General features: G+C 39.0%; 1 protein-coding gene across 1 annotated transcript in view; it reads right to left on the bottom strand.

Annotated features, from left to right (window-relative positions):
• Positions 1 to 20771, bottom strand: part of rngtt (RNA guanylyltransferase and 5'-phosphatase) — a 92761-nt gene that overhangs the window by 14765 nt on the left and 57225 nt on the right. Inside the window, exons 12-13 of the mRNA XM_083899177.1 lie at positions 17735 to 17803; positions 5822 to 5922 (exon numbers count right to left, since the gene is read on the bottom strand). Coding sequence (XP_083755303.1) covers positions 5822 to 5922; positions 17735 to 17803 — 170 coding nt within the window. The remainder of the gene's footprint in view (positions 1 to 5821; positions 5923 to 17734; positions 17804 to 20771) is intronic.

Below are 20771 nucleotides of genomic sequence, written 5' to 3'. Positions count from 1 at the left end.
GAAAACACACACACAAAAGGACTGAACACAAGGTCACAGAAATCTCAATCAGAGAGAGAGCGAGTACTCCACTATAACACTATACTGACTACACTCTGTACTAGAGCTGCAACGATTACTCTAGGGATATGAGTAAACTCGATTACAACAACTCTTGTTCCACACGGACCGTTTTAGCAGACGCACACCGCACATCCGGATTTCAGCTGACGTGATGGCGGAGACGGAGAGTGAAACAGCCCGTAAAAGGCAGAAAAATGTCCAAAGTGATCCAGCATCCAGTTGCTAACGCTTCCGGCACAAGCTAACGTAAACATTGAAGTTAGCTGATTTAATGTAGCTTACTATGGGCTGCAGCTACCGAATATTTTTGTAATCGAGTATTCTACGGATTATTCCTCGCTTAATCGAATTTATTAAAAAAAATATAATCAAAATAATAGATAGATACTTGTTAGTAAGCTAGCTAGCATAGATATATAGCTAGATAGATACTAGTTATTAAGCTAGCTAGCATAGATGGATAGATACTAGTTAGTAAGCTAGCATAGATAGATAGATAGATAGATAGATAGATAGATAGATAGATAGATAGATAGATAGATAGATAGATACTAGTTATTAAGCTAGCTAGCATAGATAGATAGATATTAGTTAGTAAGCTAGCATAGATAAATAGATAAATAAATACTAGTTATTAAGCTAGCTAGCATAGATAGATAGATAGATAGATAGATAGATAGATAGATAGATAGATAGATAGATAGATAGATAGATAGATAGATAGATAGTAGTTATTAAGATAGCTAGCATAGATAGATAGATACAAGTTAGTAAGTTAGCATAGATAGATAGATAGACGTTATTAAGCTAGCTAGCATAGATAGATGGATACTAGTTAGTAAGCTAGCTAGCTAAGACAGATAGATACTAGTTAGCATCTAGTCTGTCTGTCTATAAAATAAAAATAATTGGTCGATTACTTGATTACAATAACATTTGGTAGCTGCAGCCCGACTCTGCACATTTATTTATTTTTGTCTCATTTGAGCGATGACGCCACACAGATGTCTTAATCACACACTGCTCCTTTTCCTCCCTGCACCATGTGTCAGAAGACGTTATAAATAATCGGAAATCGGAAATAACGGGGGGCTACGGAATCCGTTGCACCTCATTCAGCGATTTCAATTGGAGCTGAAATTGGACACTGTCTTTCCGTCCACCACAACCCTCCTCCTGTGTAATGATAGCGAACACGAGCAGGAAGCAGGCAGCAGTAGACATTAAGAGGGCCAAATAGCCACGCAGTGATGGACACCCTCTGCAGCACAGAGCTTTTAACGCCGAGTCTATTCCCGGACACCATTGCTACTAATACTTCGAAATGACTAATTGTGTGATAAATACTCGAAGAGGAAACGGACTCTTTGTTGTCGTTTGACGTCGCTTTGTTGATATTCCGCTCGTAGCATGAACGGAGAGTTCCTGCTGGTTTAAATTACAGAGTGAGGGTGAGTTAAAATGAGAGGCCTGAACAGTTTAAAACCTGGTGGTGTTTGATTGAACAATAAAGCTTTTGTTAAAAAAAAAACAAAAAAAAACACATGACTAAGTTATAATTGGTACTTCTCAGGGTTTCTGACTCAGTGACTCAAGGGACCACAAAATATTAATACACATTTCAAAATGGTTCAAATATGGGAGCCTTTAAAAAAAGTTTAAGCAGCTTTTAAAGCCTTTTTTTTTAATTTATGGTAGTATCTTTGTAGCATATAGGGCTGCATCGATTTCAATAAATCAATTATTACTATTTTGATAATCGGTTTAAGTGTTTTCTAAAGAATTAAAAAACGTTTTCAGCTCCTTAAAGTGTGAATATTGTCTGGTTCATATGCTCCACATAACCAACAAATCATTAATATTTCATCATTTTGGTTTGTGGACAAAACGAGACATCTGAGAACATCTTCATTTCCAGGATTGAGAACCACAGATCGATATTTTTCAGTATTTTATGACATTTTATGGACCTAATGTTTTCTCGATTAATCGATTATGAAAATCATCGTTAGTTGCAGCCCTACTAGCGTTGTTGGTCTTGCTATTAAACTGATTTAATTAAACCAGCAATAAGACGTTAATTATATATACTGACAAATAATATGGAATTATGATTATACTGTAAACACTCGTCTAAACACTGAGCTCAGCAATGAAAGATTATTCTGTTTGTCCACACAGAAAAGATTAGAGCCCAGAAATGGGCGCCATGTTTGTTCTGCAGAATCCCTCATTTGTGCCGACAGCTTTAAGACTCCAAGAACCCTCATCACATCCCTAAATCCACTTACTGTGGCTTCAAGTGCAGTGTATGTCTGGCTCATGCAGCTTATTAAAATGATTTGATGACAATTAACATCCACTAGATTAGTTAATAAACCACATGGTTTATACCTTCAAGGTTTGACGGAGTTACTGTTGCCTTCCTATAGTTTTAAAACCAGTCTGACAATTCTCTCCTCTTTCACCCAGAGAACTGCCACCATGGATATTTTCTCTGTAAAACCCCAGAGATGTCTGTGCATAAAACCCCCAATAAATCAGCACTTTACGAAATACTCAGATAAGTCCCTCAGGCGCCAACAACAAAAAAAAGCCATTTTCAAAGTCATTTACATCACATTTCTTCCCCTTTCTTATGCTCCGTTTAAACTAAAGCGAGGCTGGTCTTGTCCGCGTCTGCACGCCTACAAGCAATAAGACATATACACTACCGTTCAAAAGTTTGGGGTCACCTATACAATGTTTTGTTGTGTTTTCCATTAAAAGTCACACTTTTATTCATAAAAAGAGTTGCAAAATGAATAGAAAATATAGTCAAGACACTGACAAGATGAGAAAGAATGATTTTTATTCAAAATAATAAGTTTTAAGCTGTGCTAACATCATCTTAAAAAGCATTAGGTCCAAAGATAACTTCAAAAGAAGTATCTAATGTGTATCTATTATAAGAAGATGGCAGCAGTAGATATTTAGTTAGTGGACTTCATATGCAGAAGTGATGAAATTTAAGAGGTTCCTTGAATGCATCTCTGCACACTGCGAACCCTGCATTATGTTTACTAGCTCTTGAATATCCAGTGTATTTTTGCTAGAAAAGTCCATCCCTACTGTTGAGTGACGTGGAGAAAATTAGCAGTCAAAGGCGCTTCATTGATATTTTGTGTAGTTGTACGCCAGGAAGAAGTATTTGTTCGAATCGTTCATGCAAAATAATTTTCCTTCAAAAATAAGGACATTTCAAAGTGACCCCAAAGTTTTGAACGGTGGTGTATTTGCATAATGAAGTGTTTAAACAGGTATGCCTAATAAGTGTACTTTCACATTAGCAGTCAACGAGGCAAGTACCTGACGGAGGGGGGGGGGGGGGGGAGTCTGACTGCGGATCCTTCAAACTAAATATGGATTAGAATTCTGTAAAGGACACTTGAGTCCACAGAGAAGACGAGTAACAGGAAGCCAGGACTGTGGCCTCTGGAGAGACAAATCCTAGCTGGTCAGAGAGTTACCACTCCCCGTTTCTGGGTCTTCAATGTCACTACACACATAATGAATAATGATGAAACCATGAGTCATTGCCTCTCGAGACAGACTGCTGGGCTCACATTATCTATAATTCAAGCCGTCCATACAATACTCAAGACTGTTCAACCCCACACTTGGGAGGGGCACTATATAGCGTTCTGGTATTGTTTCAACTTTCCATTTCTTCTTGTCCTCCACGCCACTTTACCGCTCTCGTAATAATAATCACTCCCTGCCTTGGCTGGCGCTCTCAGGGAAGGCAATAAGACTCGCAAGACACAAAGACATGCTCAAGGATTGATTGTGTGGGCTGTGTACTAAACAGTTACTCTTCTCACTTGTCTGTCCATCTCTCTCTTCTCAGTCAGTATCAAAGGAAAGAACTAAAAAAAGACCTGTACCAAAATGTGAAGTCTGAAAAGTGCTCCTCCAACTCCTCCAGAAAATCAATCTACCGGGGAAACATCAGAAGTCTTTGAAATGGTAACAATAATCATATGTGTGGAGTCAAGAAGCTGAGCAAGTGTCCTGCAGACTGGCTCACGATGAGGATTAGAGACGGACTCATTCTTACAAAGCTTGGACAGCAACGGAGGTCGCCTGGATTTTGGGGGGTGGAAAAAGCAGCTATGTGCAGACTGTGCTGCAGACAAGTAAACAAAGCAAGAAACGGATAAATAAACAAGACTGTGAGGCTTCGGTCATGATACAGCTCTGAAGGACTGCTGTAAAGCAAATAAAATAAAACCAGCGAAAAATGGCTCCTCAACAGAGCATGATTACGATAAAAAACAAAGTGGAAAAACAGTCTGCGCAGACAAAGATAATAATGTCATTAAAAACGCTGATGAGACACTTAAAGGTACATTATGTAAGAAATGTGTTCAGTCATAACATTACCATGATACTGTTTGTCATCAGAGACTAATAATGAAATACTGGCTTCACTGATAACAACAGTACAGCCAATTAATTCCCAATTAAAAAATGTTATATATACGTCCCGCAATGCAACGCGACACCCACTGCCATCCGCCAAATAATGCAGCAGGTAGCATTTCAACACATAGTTTGACAAATACAGTGAGCTGGTCTGCAACTATGAGTCAGACAAGCCTGACGTTACAGTGTGAGGTGAAGATGCTTTAAAAATGTAGTAGAGAGGAATGGAAAACCAGACATGGCCAACCTACGTCTCAGTCTCTGTTTCTACAAAATGTCAGTGGATATTTAAAGTATTTATAAAAGTATATATAAAAACCCACTTTTAAAAGTTTTTACATGGGATGGTTTTCAATGGCATTGGCCACAGTTTTACATATATGAACACAGGTAAAGGACGACTCTATATTCCATATTTCAAACAGTCTCTTTCGACATTTATTTTGGTATCTCACAACCTCACTCGTGTGTCAAAGAACCAAGATGAAGTCCTTACGCTTAAGTTCTCCGTCACCGTTTGTTTCACCTCACTCCGTGTTTCAGAGAACCGGGGATAATTCCTTAACCTAAAGGTCTCAGCCTTGTGGCTTTACTAGCGCAGCCGTTACGCTTCCACCCACCCTATGTCAGTCGCGATGTGAGAAACATTGCTATATTGACAACAGAGAGTGCTCTGTGGAATAAAAAATAGTTTTAGGTCGAGTTAGTGGTTGATCATTATTCTTTGGAAATACGTTTTCCTGTATAAAATACGGTCTAATTCTCTATTGACAATGACAGATTCAGAGTTGACTACAACATATCAGTAACACATGCAAGGCTTCTAATTACAGGGGAAATCGATTGTCTTCCCTTGTACAGAATTGTGTCTGCAAAATTATGATGTTTACCAGGATGAGAGCATAGGGAGGTGCTGGTGGACATGAATAATTTACACAACAGAGGGAAAAACAAACATAAAATGGAGGGAAAAGGGAGTGGAGTCGTGTTTTCCTTGAACATATATAGACGCAGGGAGCAAGGAAGACTTTTTTTTCTGGAGTACCATGTAGGTAACGTCGTAGAGTGTAGCAGAATCTAAAGCCAGAGGAGAGGAAACTAAAGAAAAAGAATAATGTCAAAGAAAGCCAGTGCACGGCTTTGAACAAGCGTGCTTTTGAAATCTGCACAAAGAAAATGAAGGCACATCTTTGTGTGTGTGTGTGTGTCGCATTATAATCCAGTGTCTCACAAAATGACAGGTGCTATTACATTCATCAAGCGGCGCGTTTCCCTGGCAACAGCGACTCACCCTTCTCCGCCGACTTTGGTGATCTTGAGGCGAAAGTCCACCGAGTTGAGATTGGGAGGCTTCCACTTGAGAATGTCGTCGCACCTCCCGGCCTTGTATCGCTGCAGGGACACACAGATTTACGGGGGGGGGGGGGGGGGGGGTGGCATTAGGAAAAGCGTGTTTTTACACAAAATATCTATTTTTGTTAAGCTTTTGCACTGCAGACTTAATGGCTGACTAATCTGCGTGGCGAATATTTAAGCCACAGGTTATTAGCTACACAATTGAAACTCCATTATGTCACACAGTTGGTTCCAAAGCAGCAATACGTGGAAATAATAATATCTTTAGTTTAGAACTCATTCTGCATCGACAAATGCATGAAACGCAAACGAGTTCATGTTCTAGGAGCTTCATGTTTGTGATTACATGATTATAAGCCCAAGAATAAATAATATGCATAAGAATAGACATGTAAATATAATGAGGCCTACAAATTATGATTCACCATGATTGCTTTTCTTACACTCATCACACACACACACACACACACACACCAAACAAACACTTGGATTACTGACGCCTGACATTTACGAGGACATGATACAAGTGTACTCTCGGCACATGAGGAATGTAAAGGCATGACGAGTGGAGGCGGGGGAACAGATGACCAGATTCTGTCACTGTCAGGTTGCCTCGGTAACAGGAGTCTACTCCAAGGGAAATGTGTGGAGAACAGACAGGAAGACTCCTCAGGAGGAGCTGCGCATGACCAAATGAGGACTTCCTGACTCCACCTGAACCTTCAATCATCCTCGGTAAAGACAGAATCATCGTGAACTCTCAACTCTGTCAGAAAATCATCTTTTCACAAGGACACAGCCTGATGCCTGGTTTTTTCATACATCCAGAGCAGAGACGGAGATTATGAGCTGGTTCCTGGTTTTGTCAAAGTGCCACAACTTGGCTGTCATCAAACTACATAACTTTTGTCTTTCACGATGTCAGATTAGAGAGACGTACGTCGGAGATGTCAGAGCAGGCAGGAAAACACACAAGCCCGACTGGGTTGATGCGGACGCCAAATCTCTGTGCTCCTGTCCTGATATGTTCGTCATTCTCCGCGTTCAAAAATGGGTCAGACAGTGAAAAATATTGTGTCTGTAAAGACAAAATTGCTTGAAAATTGGCCGGAATTTGTGCAGTCTGATCCCGGCATTGATGCAACCGACAAATGTGTTCTTTTCATCCCTGTGCAATGTTTTTCTAAGCCCCCCCTCCGACTATCCCAAAAATCACTGCCTGCCAGGGACGATCATAAAAGGCAGCCAACTCCTACAATGTCTGAGGGACACAAAAGTGCCACTAGGCTTTCAACTGAACAGCAAAGGAAACCATGTTCAAATTTTTGGTTGAACTTTTCACCTTTTTACAGGTAAATTAAGCTAAATGAAATTCCAAGCTGTCGATGTGTGATTAAGGCCTTTTAGCTTTTATTTACTTTCTTTTTTTATCTAAATGACCTTCATTTCCAACTGGAGAAGCATAAACTATTCTTGGAAGTGTCATAATTTTTTCCCAAAATAGTCCTAGTTGCTGTCACTTGCTCATCTCTGTATCTACAGTATTTCGGCGTTAGCAAACCAATCAGTGCATTGCATTCTTCATCATTTTCAACTGATGAGGAAGTAAAAGAGGATCAACACGGAGAAAAACTGGTGCTGGTGCAATTTAAAGATGGGTTCATTGTTCTGCAAAAACCTAGCAAGAGCAGACATCAGTTGGAACCCTAAGAACCCATGAACATCTCATTATTAAAACAAGGTTTCTGGTCTTTTTAGCTTCTTAAATGTGAATATATTCTTAATTTCTTTGCTCCATAAAACAAATAAATCATTAAATCTGAATCATTTTGGTTTGTGGACAAAACGAGACGTTCGAGAACATCGTCATTTCCAGGTTTGACAAACACTGATCAACGTTTTTCAGCATTTCCTGATATTTTTAGGGCAAGAGTGGACATCAGAACCCATAAACGCAGGCACCAGAGCCTGAGATAATCAACATTTATGCATGGAAAAAGTCCTTCAATCCAGCTCAAGGTCATCTAATTCAACAATTCCGCTCAAGTGTGCTTCATTGAAAATGTTTCTTCTGCTCACAACTCGCCCACAACAAGCTGCTCCTGTACTGATAACAAAGTCTACACCTTCTTTATAAACCAGCGGAGTAGAAGTTAAAAAGTGTAGGTTGAGCGAGTGCAGAGAGGAGAGTCTATCTGTGCTTTTGTCCGCGGTGAAGCTCTCTGCGATGAAGGCGGCCTTCACTTCTCTATGAAAGGCTCCGCCACAGTTTGCTGAGCAGAGAAAGAGGCAGCGTGTCCTCTTTTTGAAAGAATTTTCCCATTTAGTACCTTTTGATTCTTTCTGAAAAACGTGGGTGTGGAAGGCAACATTCCCTTGCTCGCGGTTAGTGTCGCTCCGCCGCGCAGGCATCAAAATAACTCGTCGAGAAATAACTTCGGCCGTTTACGTCGCCATAATGTGAAATGAAACGTGAAAAAGGATGCGCCTCCTTCTTACTTCATTAAGGATCTGAATAAAAGGGGAAAAAAAGAAGAAAGTCTGCTATTTCTGTTCTGTGTACGTACTAGTTAATGAACAGAATGTGAAGTCTTCTTATAAGAATTCAAAGTGACAGTTGCTTTAAAATGAATCTCAGCCGACGGAACCATGGCAACAACCCCCTCATCAGATTAAATCAAGAGACAACCTTGACATTCGTTTGAAAAGGTGCCGCTCGTTGTATCCACACTTTCATTATCATTGTTCAGTCTCGTCAACAAGTGACAGCGCGTACAATACAAATGTGCAAAACGCACTTTCAAAAGATGACCTTAATTTCAGAAACAACATCTATCAAATTCATTTTCATAGTGCTGTTCTTTATATTTTAAACCGCCTGTATTTTCATGTCTAAAATCGGAAAAGGCCGGTGGACTGTCGCAGGTCTGAGGAGGGGGCGACGCAAAGCTACGCCATGAAATACTGCTCCGCACTTTGTTTTCCTGCCCTTTTGAGCACCGTTAAAAGGACTAACACAAATCTTAACGGCTGCATTACAGCAGCCAATTCAACACATTAATCCTCCGACGCTAAGCGAGAAAAAAAAGAAAAAGAAAAAGACGCCTGGGAACAAAACATCGAAATGGCTTTTCCACCATCTGTGATCTCACCATTAGACGTATATTGTCCCCATCTAAGCCACCGTATTCATCAACTCTAATGTTAACATTACATGCATTTTAAATGGGGGTTGATAATCACTACACAACTTAAACCAATCCCTGAACATTGTACTGAATTATTTTACTCCCGACACCGTAAACATGAATCTATAATCCATACAGGTGACAGTAGAGTATGCACACTTTAAACCAGGGGTCACCAACGTGGTGCCCGCGGGCACCTGGTAGCCCGCAGGCAGCCAATACGGTGCCCGCGGGCTCACTTCACTTCACCTCACTTGCATGTATCCGTATGATCTCTCAGTAAAATATCTTTGATATTGTTTATAAAAACTGGTAATCGTTAGGAGTAAGCACTGGAATTAATGTGTATGCAGTTAAATGCATAATATTAATCATTTAAATGGTAAACAAACAAAAAAATATTATATGGTAGCCCTCCATATTATTTTTTACCCTTAAGGTCTCAGTCTTAAAAAGGTTGGTGACCCCTGCTTTAAACCATGTCTTTTTTAAACTTTTGTGTTTTTTTCCCCCAAATTTCCCAACATTTGCAGCTTCTTAAATGGGAAAATGTTGTTTGTTTGCTCCATATGATGAAGAAATCATTACAATTTTATTAAAAGTTTGTGGACTAGGGATGTGAATCTTTGGGTGGCTCACGATTCAATTCCGATTCAAAATCGATTCTCGATTCAACCGATTTGATTCATACGATTCTCGATTCAAAAATTGATACAATGAATAGTGTGTTAAGGCAAATTATGGCATCAAAACAATACAGTTTGTATAAGATAATGTGATAATGTGATCACACAAAGGCAAACTTAAGACAAAAGTTAACATTTATTCATTCAAAACAAATAAAAACTTACTTCCTGTACAAAAAATAACTTGCATAGATAAAAACTTAGGCTAGCTGCCTTTTTCTCCCAGAAATTACAAAAATAAAATGTAAAAAAATAACACAAACTGGTGTTTTGTGTGGTTTTTCAAAATAGAAAAAAAAAGAAGAGATTTTCAAAAATCGATTTTTGAAGTTTATGAATCGATTCAGAATCGTGGAGGATTAGAATCGCGATTCCTATGTTAAATCGATTTTTTGCCCGCAGCTGCAGCCGTAGAAGTCATATTTATAAATTAAAGTATACGGTAAGCAACCCAGTAAACCAAGTCTCTCTCTGAGGTGTGTCTGATGTTGTTGAGGTACAGCGTCACCTCATGACAGCTGTTATCCCGATCAGACAGAAGGTAAACCTGTCCCCCACCTCCTTTGTAAAATGGATCAAAGAAACCGAGATCCACTGTGAACGGATTATACGAACCTGGATTTTTCTACATTGACCGTTCGCTGACATTCTGACCTGATTTTCTACCCCATTATTAACCCTCTGTAGTTCACAGTTGCTGTTTTCAACACCTACTATGTACTAACTGTGACAAAAACACTCACTTACCATCGACTGTGCGGCACAGCTGGCTCCTTCTGCCATTAAATATTTAAGTGCACGTCGTCTAGAATTGATCGTCTGTCTTCTACATGTATGTGGGCTTTCTTTAATGTTGTATATTTATGTATAGAGAACACAGTTCACTTGATCAAGACTGATTGTAATCTTGGACGTAGAGTCCATTATTAGCAAATGAGAATAAATGAGCAAAAGTGTACTTTAACTAAGAAAAAATAGAAGAAGAAGAAGAGATTTTACACATTTGATTACAGTGGTTTTTTTCAATGTCTCATTTCAATAACAGCTTTCTTGCTCTGAGGCAGACTTATTGCTTAAGTGTGCTGCGGATTACAGACAAAAAAAAATAAAAAAAGGCTGGAAAAGTCCAATAAATCTGTTCCCGGGAGAAAAGCTCCCTCTGTTACAGCTCAGACACACTGGCCCGATTCTTTGAGATCTTTTGTGTGTGTGTGTGTGTGTGAGTGAGGGATTTTGGTGTAAATGCTCAAAGTGGCACAGTTGCATTATGGATTTGTATCAGAAGAAACCATGTTGAGGCAAAAACGTACGTCTATGAAGTACAAATCGCACATAAAATGTGATTTTTACAGCATAAAATGCAATAATCAATTATCTGCCCTCAACTCACATCTGTCTCTAACAATATTACGTTGGTAAAAAAAAAGTCACAGCTTCTGCGTTGACTTTGAAATTCTTAAAGATTGCAAAGAAAACCGTGCGGAGAAAACAAATGACCATTTTTTACAACTCATTGCAGAGAGACAACCATCTGTTTCTCGCTTAAATAACTGTAATAAATTCAGACTCTTTTCCCTCCGCGTTCCCTCCATAAACAAAGACGACGTATTCCCAAGGACGCCGCGTGTCGAGCGAGATAACTCGCCCCGGCAGCAAACTCCTTGGCTGCTGCAGTGGTTACATTAATGGACATACACAACAAGAGCCCGGCTGACATTAACCTCCAGAAAAACCCTAATCCCGTCCACACAAGGAGAGATTAACATCGCGGCGGTTGATGCAGAGGTTGACAAAAATCAATGCCCTCAGCGCGGTGCAGTGTTACCAGACTCTTAGGCACAAATCTATGTCTGTGGTAGTACGTGATAAAAAAGAATTCAAAATTCACCCCACACTACCGCGTGCTGCGAGTAGACTTTTTATATACGACGGTGTGTGTTTGTTAAATGATAGAAAATATTTAGCTTGAGGGTTGATGCTCAATTTAAAACCAGTTCCACAGCAACTAAGACGTTGTCTGCCTCCCGATAATTCCAGTAAACATGGATATCAACTAGTGCCGGGCATGTTAACGGCAGTTAATGTTAACGAATGACGCGTTTCCATGACGACTGACCGGAAAAAGACGCGTGACGTTGTTTATGCTACTCCCGATTAGTAACGCTAAACTTTAAAAACAGAGGCACACATACACAGTACACAGGTACGCTGGTTATTTGTAGCGCGTTTGATAAACAGACCGCTCCAGTTCGACTGTAGGTGGGCTTAAAAGCGCTAAAGGAGCTAACACAGCTAACGGAGCTAATTGATAAACGGTGCCTGGACTCCGGTGCCACGGTACGTAAACATGACATCGCGCACATCTTTTCCGTCGTGGAAACGCGTCATGCGTTAATGTGCGTTAACCTTGACGGCGTTGACGCACATTACCGCATGACACGTTTCCATGACGACTGACCACAAAAAGACGCGCGTGAGGTCACGTTTACGTGACTCCCGATTGTTAAAATGAGTCTCTAATGAAACGCTAAAAACAGAGGCACACATATGCAATACACAGGTACGCTAGTTATTTGTAGCACTGCTCTTTTCATTTAATGAACAAAGCACTCCAGTTCGACTGTAGGCGAGCTAACGGCACCAACGCAGCTAACGGAGCTAACAGAGCTGACAGAGCTAACTAGTAAATGGTACCTGGACTACGCTGGTTATTTGTAGCGCTGCCCATTTACGGTTAATATACAGAACGCTCCAGTTCGACTGAAGGTGTGCTAACGGCAATAAAGGAGCTAACTGGTATACAGCGCCTGGGCTCTGGTGACGCTGCACGTAAACATGACGTCATGCGCTTCTTTTTCCGGTCAGTCGTTATAGAAATGCGTTATGCGTTAACGTTGGCGCAGCCCATCGCTAGTAAAGCGCTGCTCTTTCCGTTTATAAAACAGACTGCTCCAGTTGGACTGTAGGCACACTAATAGCACTAAAGGAGCTAACGCAGGTAACGGAGCCAACTGGTAAATGGTGCCTGGACTCCGGTGCAGCGGCACGAAAACATGACGGGATGCGTTAATGTGTGTTAATGTGCGTTAACGTTGACGCCGTGAGCGTGCCCAGCACTAATATCAACATATAACAGACCAAACCAAACCACTATGCCAGGTTCATCCTCTGGGAACCATGAATGTGCTCCTTTCATTCCGTGGCAATAAAGTGGATATACAGATATTTGACTTTCCATCAAATATCTTGGCCTTGAAGCATAAAAAAACTGCAAGGGATCAATAAAGTTATGTCGAAGTCTAAGTATATTCTGTAAAACCCCAAAACTGGGAGTCACAAAATGATCGTAAGATGCTATCATAACCGCTAACGCTGGCAGAAATCTGAACACATTTGAAAATGTGTTCAAACTAAACAAAAAATACTACACTACAATGACTCAAAGGAGAGTGTGCTTCCACATGCAGGAGATGGAGTCTTCCCTCTAGGAGGTGCCATTAAGAACTCCCCCACACAAGCAGACATGTTTGCTCCTGCTGCTCTGCATCCCTCACAAATAATGGCTTATTTACATAGGTTGACATATAAAGGGGACTTCAAACAAAGAGCCACCGCGTCAATCAATAATGCAATGACACGGACAAAAAGGTCAAAGGAGTAAATACATTTTAAAAAGTGCATTAATCATCCGTCCATCTGAAGGGGACACACACGAACACGCGGCAAAATGTTTCCACAAACAGCAGTGACCCATCCCCACATCAATCTCAATCCTTAATTCTCCCTTTAAATATTTAATAACTTCTTGGAAATTACTTATCAAGCATTTTAGTGCCGAACAATCTTGGCAGAGGTCGTCAGATAACACCGTCTCCTTCCACATTAGGTTCGGTTTCCCATAAGTTACGTGAGCGGCGCAGGAGCAGAAAGTTGAAAGTCAGAATGCTAATGTTGTCGTGTGTAGATTTTTGTCCACGAGCTGCTGCAATGATGGGATGTTTGTGATATTATTGATAATGTTCGACTCCTGCCATTGCTTTTCAGAGTGCCAAATTGGTTTAAAGACATTAGAGGCACAAACTACTTTCAATTATCTTTGCATGAAGTCAAGTCTGAGGTTGTTTAACAATGTCTTTACATCATCACATGCTGTTTTTCTCATGGTCACATTGGTAAGATAACATACCTATAATATTTTCTTTCACAAAAATCCAAAAGGTTTGATTCTATTGACATGTTTTCTATGCCATGTTCATAGAACCACAAATATGCTAATTAATTTGGCACGTGTACTCCTTGTTATCGTAACTCCATTTGCGATATCTAGAAAGTCAAATAAAATGATGGCCTGGAGATGTGTCCAAGTTGAGATCGTCACCAAACCTCTGCATATGGAGGATAAAGCTGTAGAAGATGGATAGATGGATACCAGAGAAATAGAGCTCTGCGCCCATATACTTGTCATTACGGTAGCCCCCTCTGGACTTCCGAACGACGACCGTCCAATCACAGACGAGATTCGCCAGCCTCTCAGTACTGTTTTCCTAAACTTTTACCAAACTTTACTCAGATAGAAGTTAGCCAAATGTTACTTCTGTCGTCACAACCTCGATCCATCAATATCAGATGGCTGACTAGTTGCATCATCATTTTTAGTCAAACATGCCAGTTTTTGGAGCGGGCACCAGCTGCCGACCATCTTGACATGCGATTTGATAACAAATCAAGACCGAGTAGCTCAAATTGGACACATGGAAAATCCGTCTATGGTGGTAATACGAAGGGTTTTGGTTGGATACATAGCGGATTGCGATTATTTTTGACAGGAATTGCGACATTAACGATCAAAAACACATTTTAAATAATTTCCTGTGTGATATTTGTGCAGATCTGCGAGAAACAAAAACGTTTTCTTCACTCTGTAGAATAAGATGTGTATAGATGAAGATCATTTTTCTACAATCTAATATTTTGTCTACTTCAACTGTATCGCAGACTTGTTAAAATTTCAAAGTAATTGTGGTAATAATTAAATCAACTGCTGGTTTGATTTGCTGTAAATGGACTTCCACTGAGAAGTGGATGAAAGAAGGGCCCATGATGATGAAATGATTTGGTCTGAACGGCAACCTGCCCATGCAATCACCTGTCTTATTGACACCACTTTAGCAATTTTGTTCATCACATTGATGGACGGCAACAATTTAAAAACAACCATACAAAGCACCTGCCAAAACAAACCAAATGTCTGCTTGATTAACATCCAGGGAGCCTTGTCGGTGCTTTCAAAACCTATTGTCTGTCTCCTTTTTTTTTTTTTACGATCCATCTCGCCGACGCCACGAAGGACAATGTCATTTTACATCAACAAACGGCTGCGTCAAAAGCAGCAAAGTAAGTGCTCAAAGTTCAAATAAAACCTTCAAGAAAAGAATATTCTCAACAGCAGCTCCTGCATATAAACACAGCTATAAAACAAACCAATAAACATCTTATTCATTTTTTCTTCCCTCAAAACATATAGAAGCAGCTCATTTACTTTAATTAATTAATACAAGTGAAAAGTGAGTATTGTGTTGTGACAATTAGCCAGTTTAACAAAATTAGTTTGGAGATGAATTTGTGAATATTTTTTTTTACTGTTGTGGTGGAATCTGCCAGCGTTGTTTGGTTCATTCAATCACAGACGTTTTTTATTTTTATTTTTGCCGTAAAAAGCAATTAGCTCATGCTAATGTGACAAGTGGTAATTTCCACATTATACGTGCTAAATGCGGCGAATGCGATACTTAACACTCTCCTCCTCCCCCAAACCACCCCCTCAAGGTCAGTGATGTTAAGTGTTGTTGTTGTCTCGTTTGTCAAAGGCACATTAGGTTCACCAGTCACAACATCGTGGTCCACATGTGCTCGATTAGCCTCTCAGAGTCGTTCTCTTTCAGCCGGTCTTCATGGGTTTAATCATAACGCAACAAGTTCATGAAAAGGAGGCCGTTTTTTTACCAAACTTCTTCACCATCTTGCAGTTGTCAGCACCTCTCGCAATAGAACATTGTACATAATCTGTTAAAAATTCAGGTTTAACCTTTTATATACAGTATAATCCATGACCAATTAGTAAACACTGATGCAAGCGTTTCGTTACTCAATCTAATCCAGCATGAAAAAAATGACTTACATTAAAAATACACTCCATACCTTTTACCAGGTAAAGCAGGTTAACATCTTTCAAACAGAAATGCAACGTTGTTCGGTCCAACTTTTGTGATGTTATCCAATCTCCTCAGAGGCTGAAACTTCCTCCAGCCGCAGCTTGAAAGACTGCGTTTGAAGGAGCCTGACAAGGTTTTTGCACTTCATATAAATAACAGGCCTCACTGTCATTTTTCATTCATGACCATGGCCACAAACAAACATCTTCAAAAGGAATTGGTCAGCACCTGAGCCACTGCATTCACAGATTTATATACATTTAAACAAATGTCTACATATAAATCTATTTAAAATTGAATAACTGCCAAAAATTGTCTAATAATGAATGTATTTAAATCTCATCAATCAGCTGGTTTTTATATTGTGGCTTAAACAGAACACGTACAACTATAAATATTACTAATTATACAAGATATAATAGTAATTTTCTGCAGTCACAACACAAACTGCCATGTGTTTGATTTACAGAGCGGGTTCCTACAGTTAAGTGCGTTGCGTGCATGTAAATTGAAGGAGAGTGGTTTTCTGTACAATGACAAAAGGGCAGGATTGACATTGAACGTGACAAATGGCAGGTGGTGCTCTCTCTCTCTCTCTCTCTCTCTCTCTCTCTCTCTCTCTCTCTCTCTCTCTCTCACACAAGCTGCTGAGTTATTATCGAGGAGCTCAGTTTAAAAGCTGTGGCTGACAATCAACCCTGTGGTAACAGCTGTGACACATGACAAACTGCCATACATACATACATATGTATATGTATGTATGTATGTATGTATGTGTATATATATATATATATATATATATATATATATATATATATATATATATATATACATACATATATATATATACACATGTATAAATATATACATATACACATGTATAAATATATACATGTATATACATGCATACATATATATATGTATATATATACACATACATACATATATATATACATATATATATGTATGTATATATATACACATACATACATATATATATACATATATATGTATGTATATATATACACATACATACATATATATATACATATATATGTATATATATACATATATATGTATATATATACACATACATACATATATATGTATACATATACACATACATACATATATATGTATACATATACATACTGTATATACACACACACACATACATATATACATATACACACAAATATATACATATACATGCATACATATATATACACATATACATACATATATACACATAAACATACATACATATACACATAAACATACATACATATGTACATACATACATATACATATATACATATACACACACATATATACATACACATACACACATATATATATGTGTATATATACACACATAAACACATAAATATACATATATACATATAGAAACACAAATATACATACATACATACATATATACATACACATACATACATATATATACATATATACATAAATATATATACATATATACATACATATATATACATATATACATACATATATATATATATACATATATACATAAATATATATACATATATACATACATATACATATATACATACATATATACATACATATATACATACATACATACATATATACATACATATATACATACATATATATATATATATATATATATATATATACATATACATATACATATACATATACATATACATATATACATGTATACATACATACATACATATATATACTGTAGATGGAGGCTTACCCCGCATGGCTGGAAGATAAGTCCGTCAACTTCATGGCTGACCTGTGACGTGAAGCTGCCTTCAAGAAGCTGAAAGATAAAAAAGGACAATAAAGCTTTAGCCAAACAAAACACGTGACAAATGACATGATAGGCAGCTGAAAGGAAATGGCAAAGATTTAGCGAGTCAGACAACTCAAACCAAACTTTACTTAAAGTATGGAAAGTGTTCCGTTACAGCACAAGCTCATTATGACACCACGTCTCTATCCATGCAGCCCTGAAACCAAAGCATTAATCTCTCTGACTGATAAAGCAAGGCAAAGAGAGATCAATATCTGGAACTTGACAGATTAGGCCGGGGACAGGAATAGTAACAAATCATTAAGTTCCTGATGACTGGGAAAGAGTGGATTTCATCTCTCCCCTTCCCTCCCCACTGTAACATCAGCCATCAAGCGCCACAGCTGCTGCAGAGAGCTCGGGCGGCGCGATATTAGATGTGGGATTCCCTGGGGACGAGGCAGAGAGCTACTGTACAATTAAAGCACATTTTCTACCTCATGAAGCCCCAACAGACACTGCAGCCACAGCCAGGACACAAGAGGCTTGAAATTAAGACGGAATTATAATCACTGCAGAGTTAAAAGACGAAGACATCCTTCATTTTACGAGCGCTACCTCTTCAACATCAATTTACACGTATTTTTACGTCAATAATAAGTCCTAACGATCATTCTAAACCTCCATTCTTATCAGAATAAGGCATTTTTTTAATACTTTCAGGAACTTTTAGACTTGAAGTTAAAATGCCAGCTGTGCAAAAAAGATGATTAAACACATTCCCTGTCAGAATTATCGGCATTCGTGAAGTTCAAGTACATAATAATTCAGGAAACTTTTAGACATAAATGCAAATGAATTGCTTTTACACAGCCAGAGTAGTTTAACAAAATGTCAAAAGGTTAGTGAGGGAGAAGTGGGGGTGAAACCTTGAATGTCATAAATGGATTATGGATTTACAAAGTCAAATATAATTCTGTTAGGGCCATTTTGGGCAATCATAAGGGAGGCGGGTGTTGTAAGAGAGGGATAAACACACCTCCTTGAAAAAGGGGTATAGTTATATCACTGTCTGGTAAAGTTTAGGTTCCTTTTTTGTGGAGAACTTGTAATGATTCCAACTCCATTTTTCCATGTCCTCCTGCACAGGAACATTTTTTGAAAAGCAAAAACTTGAGGAAATCTCCTCCTCACCCTTTGCCAACTGTGTGAACATTAGCAGAAGCACCGATAAAATATGTATGCAAGAGTCAAAGCGCTCAGTTGCACAATGTCTCGTCAAATAATGAAAATTAAGAAAGAGTGGCCTTTGTGTCGAGACACAAGAGATGTGGGTGTGTGTGAAGAAATCCGCCGAGGTTAGTCGAGTTCTCCATCTTTTGGGGGGCATTTGAAAAGCAGGGAAAAAAACATTTCAAGGTTTTAGAAACATGCGATATGGAAAGGAACTGCGACTGCACGGTAATTCAAAGTGTCACTTTCACCAACAGAAAAGTGTGAATAAAACCTATTGTAATGTTGTGTGTGCTATGTGATGGATGACCGAAGAAAGGAGAGTTTATTTGCATACCGCGCTGGCAATAAAAGAAGCCTGCTGTGGCTGCACGGAGGGTAGGGAAAATCAATCAGAAGACGCGTCCCATGCCTTGGAAAATGTTCCGGCTGTAATGCAATACCAAAATATCAAATATAATATATGGTTACACGTAGAATCTATGATGTGAGCTCTGATATAAGTGTGACCAGGCGGATTATAGAGATTACAGAGGCTTTATTGATCATCAGCTGCAGAGTGAGGACTTGACACTCCAAAAGCAAAGAACGGTTGAAAGTATGGATTTTAGCCATCTTTAGTGGCAATAACCTATAATTGAGTTTGAGTGATGGCAAAGACGTGGAGAAAGAGATGTATTACTTTGCCCTGCAGTTGCTCTCACACGTAGAGACGGGTTCACAGCCTTGGAACTTTGCGTTTGTGCTAGCTTGATGTGCTAGGAAATGTTGTATTCATTTAAAAATAAGGACATATCTAAGTGACCCCAAACTTTTGAACGGTAGCGTATTTCTTCAAATATTATAAATAGCATTAGATCCAAAGATAACTTCAAAAGAAGTATCTAATACGTGGTGCATTTATAATCAGAAGGTAGCAACAGCAGCAGATATTTAGTTAGCGGACTTCATATGCAAAAGTGATTAAATTTAAGAGGTTCCTTGAATGCATCTTTTTCTCTGCACACTATGAACCCTGCATTATCTTTTACTAGCTCTTGAATATCCAGTGCATTTTTGCTTGAAAAGCCCATCCCAACTGAGTGACGTAAAGAAAATCAGTCATTAGCAGTCAAAGGCGCCTCATTGATATTTTTGTGTAGTTGTACGCCAGGGGGACGTATTTGTTTGAGTCGTTCATGCAAAAAATTGACAACCCCATCTTTGCTATCCTGTATGTTTCGTTCAGTGGGGGTAAATATATTTAGGTACGCAGGAATCAGTCGATAAAACAGAGAGCAAATGCATTAGAGCAACACAGTGGATATCAGATATCATAGAGAACCCATCAAGCAAAAAGCAATGCATAAGGGAAGGTAGATACTTGAAGGTGGAACAACGAGAGTGCACTTTAGAAACGGACGGTTATAACCTCGCATGCTGCATCTCATCTGCAGTTTGAATGACGGAGACAATCAAATGAAATGATTGCATTTTAATAAACAACACCTGCATCCCTGTGTGAATTGTTCAATCAGCAGGCGTGGACGTCATAAGTGCCCGATGACTAGCAGACAAGCGCAAGTGTTTCGCCAGTCGGCGCCAAGACACATTCGCTCTGTAGGAGATGACAGATTGTCATTATCTGTTCTGGTGCTGCCTGGAGACAAACCAGATTATAACCTTAATCAGAAATACAAGAGAGAGAGAGAGTGTTATGTAACATAACTAGGTTTGTATTTAATGCAAGGCTCACAGACAGCTGCACTATAAGCCTGAAAGA

The sequence above is a fragment of the Microchirus variegatus genome (genome assembly GCF_963457635.1).
Source record: "Microchirus variegatus genome assembly, chromosome: 12".
NCBI lineage: Eukaryota > Metazoa > Chordata > Actinopteri > Pleuronectiformes > Soleidae > Microchirus > Microchirus variegatus.
The sequence above is the reverse complement of the archived record's forward strand: the minus strand, read 5'-3'. Positions and strand labels throughout refer to the sequence as shown.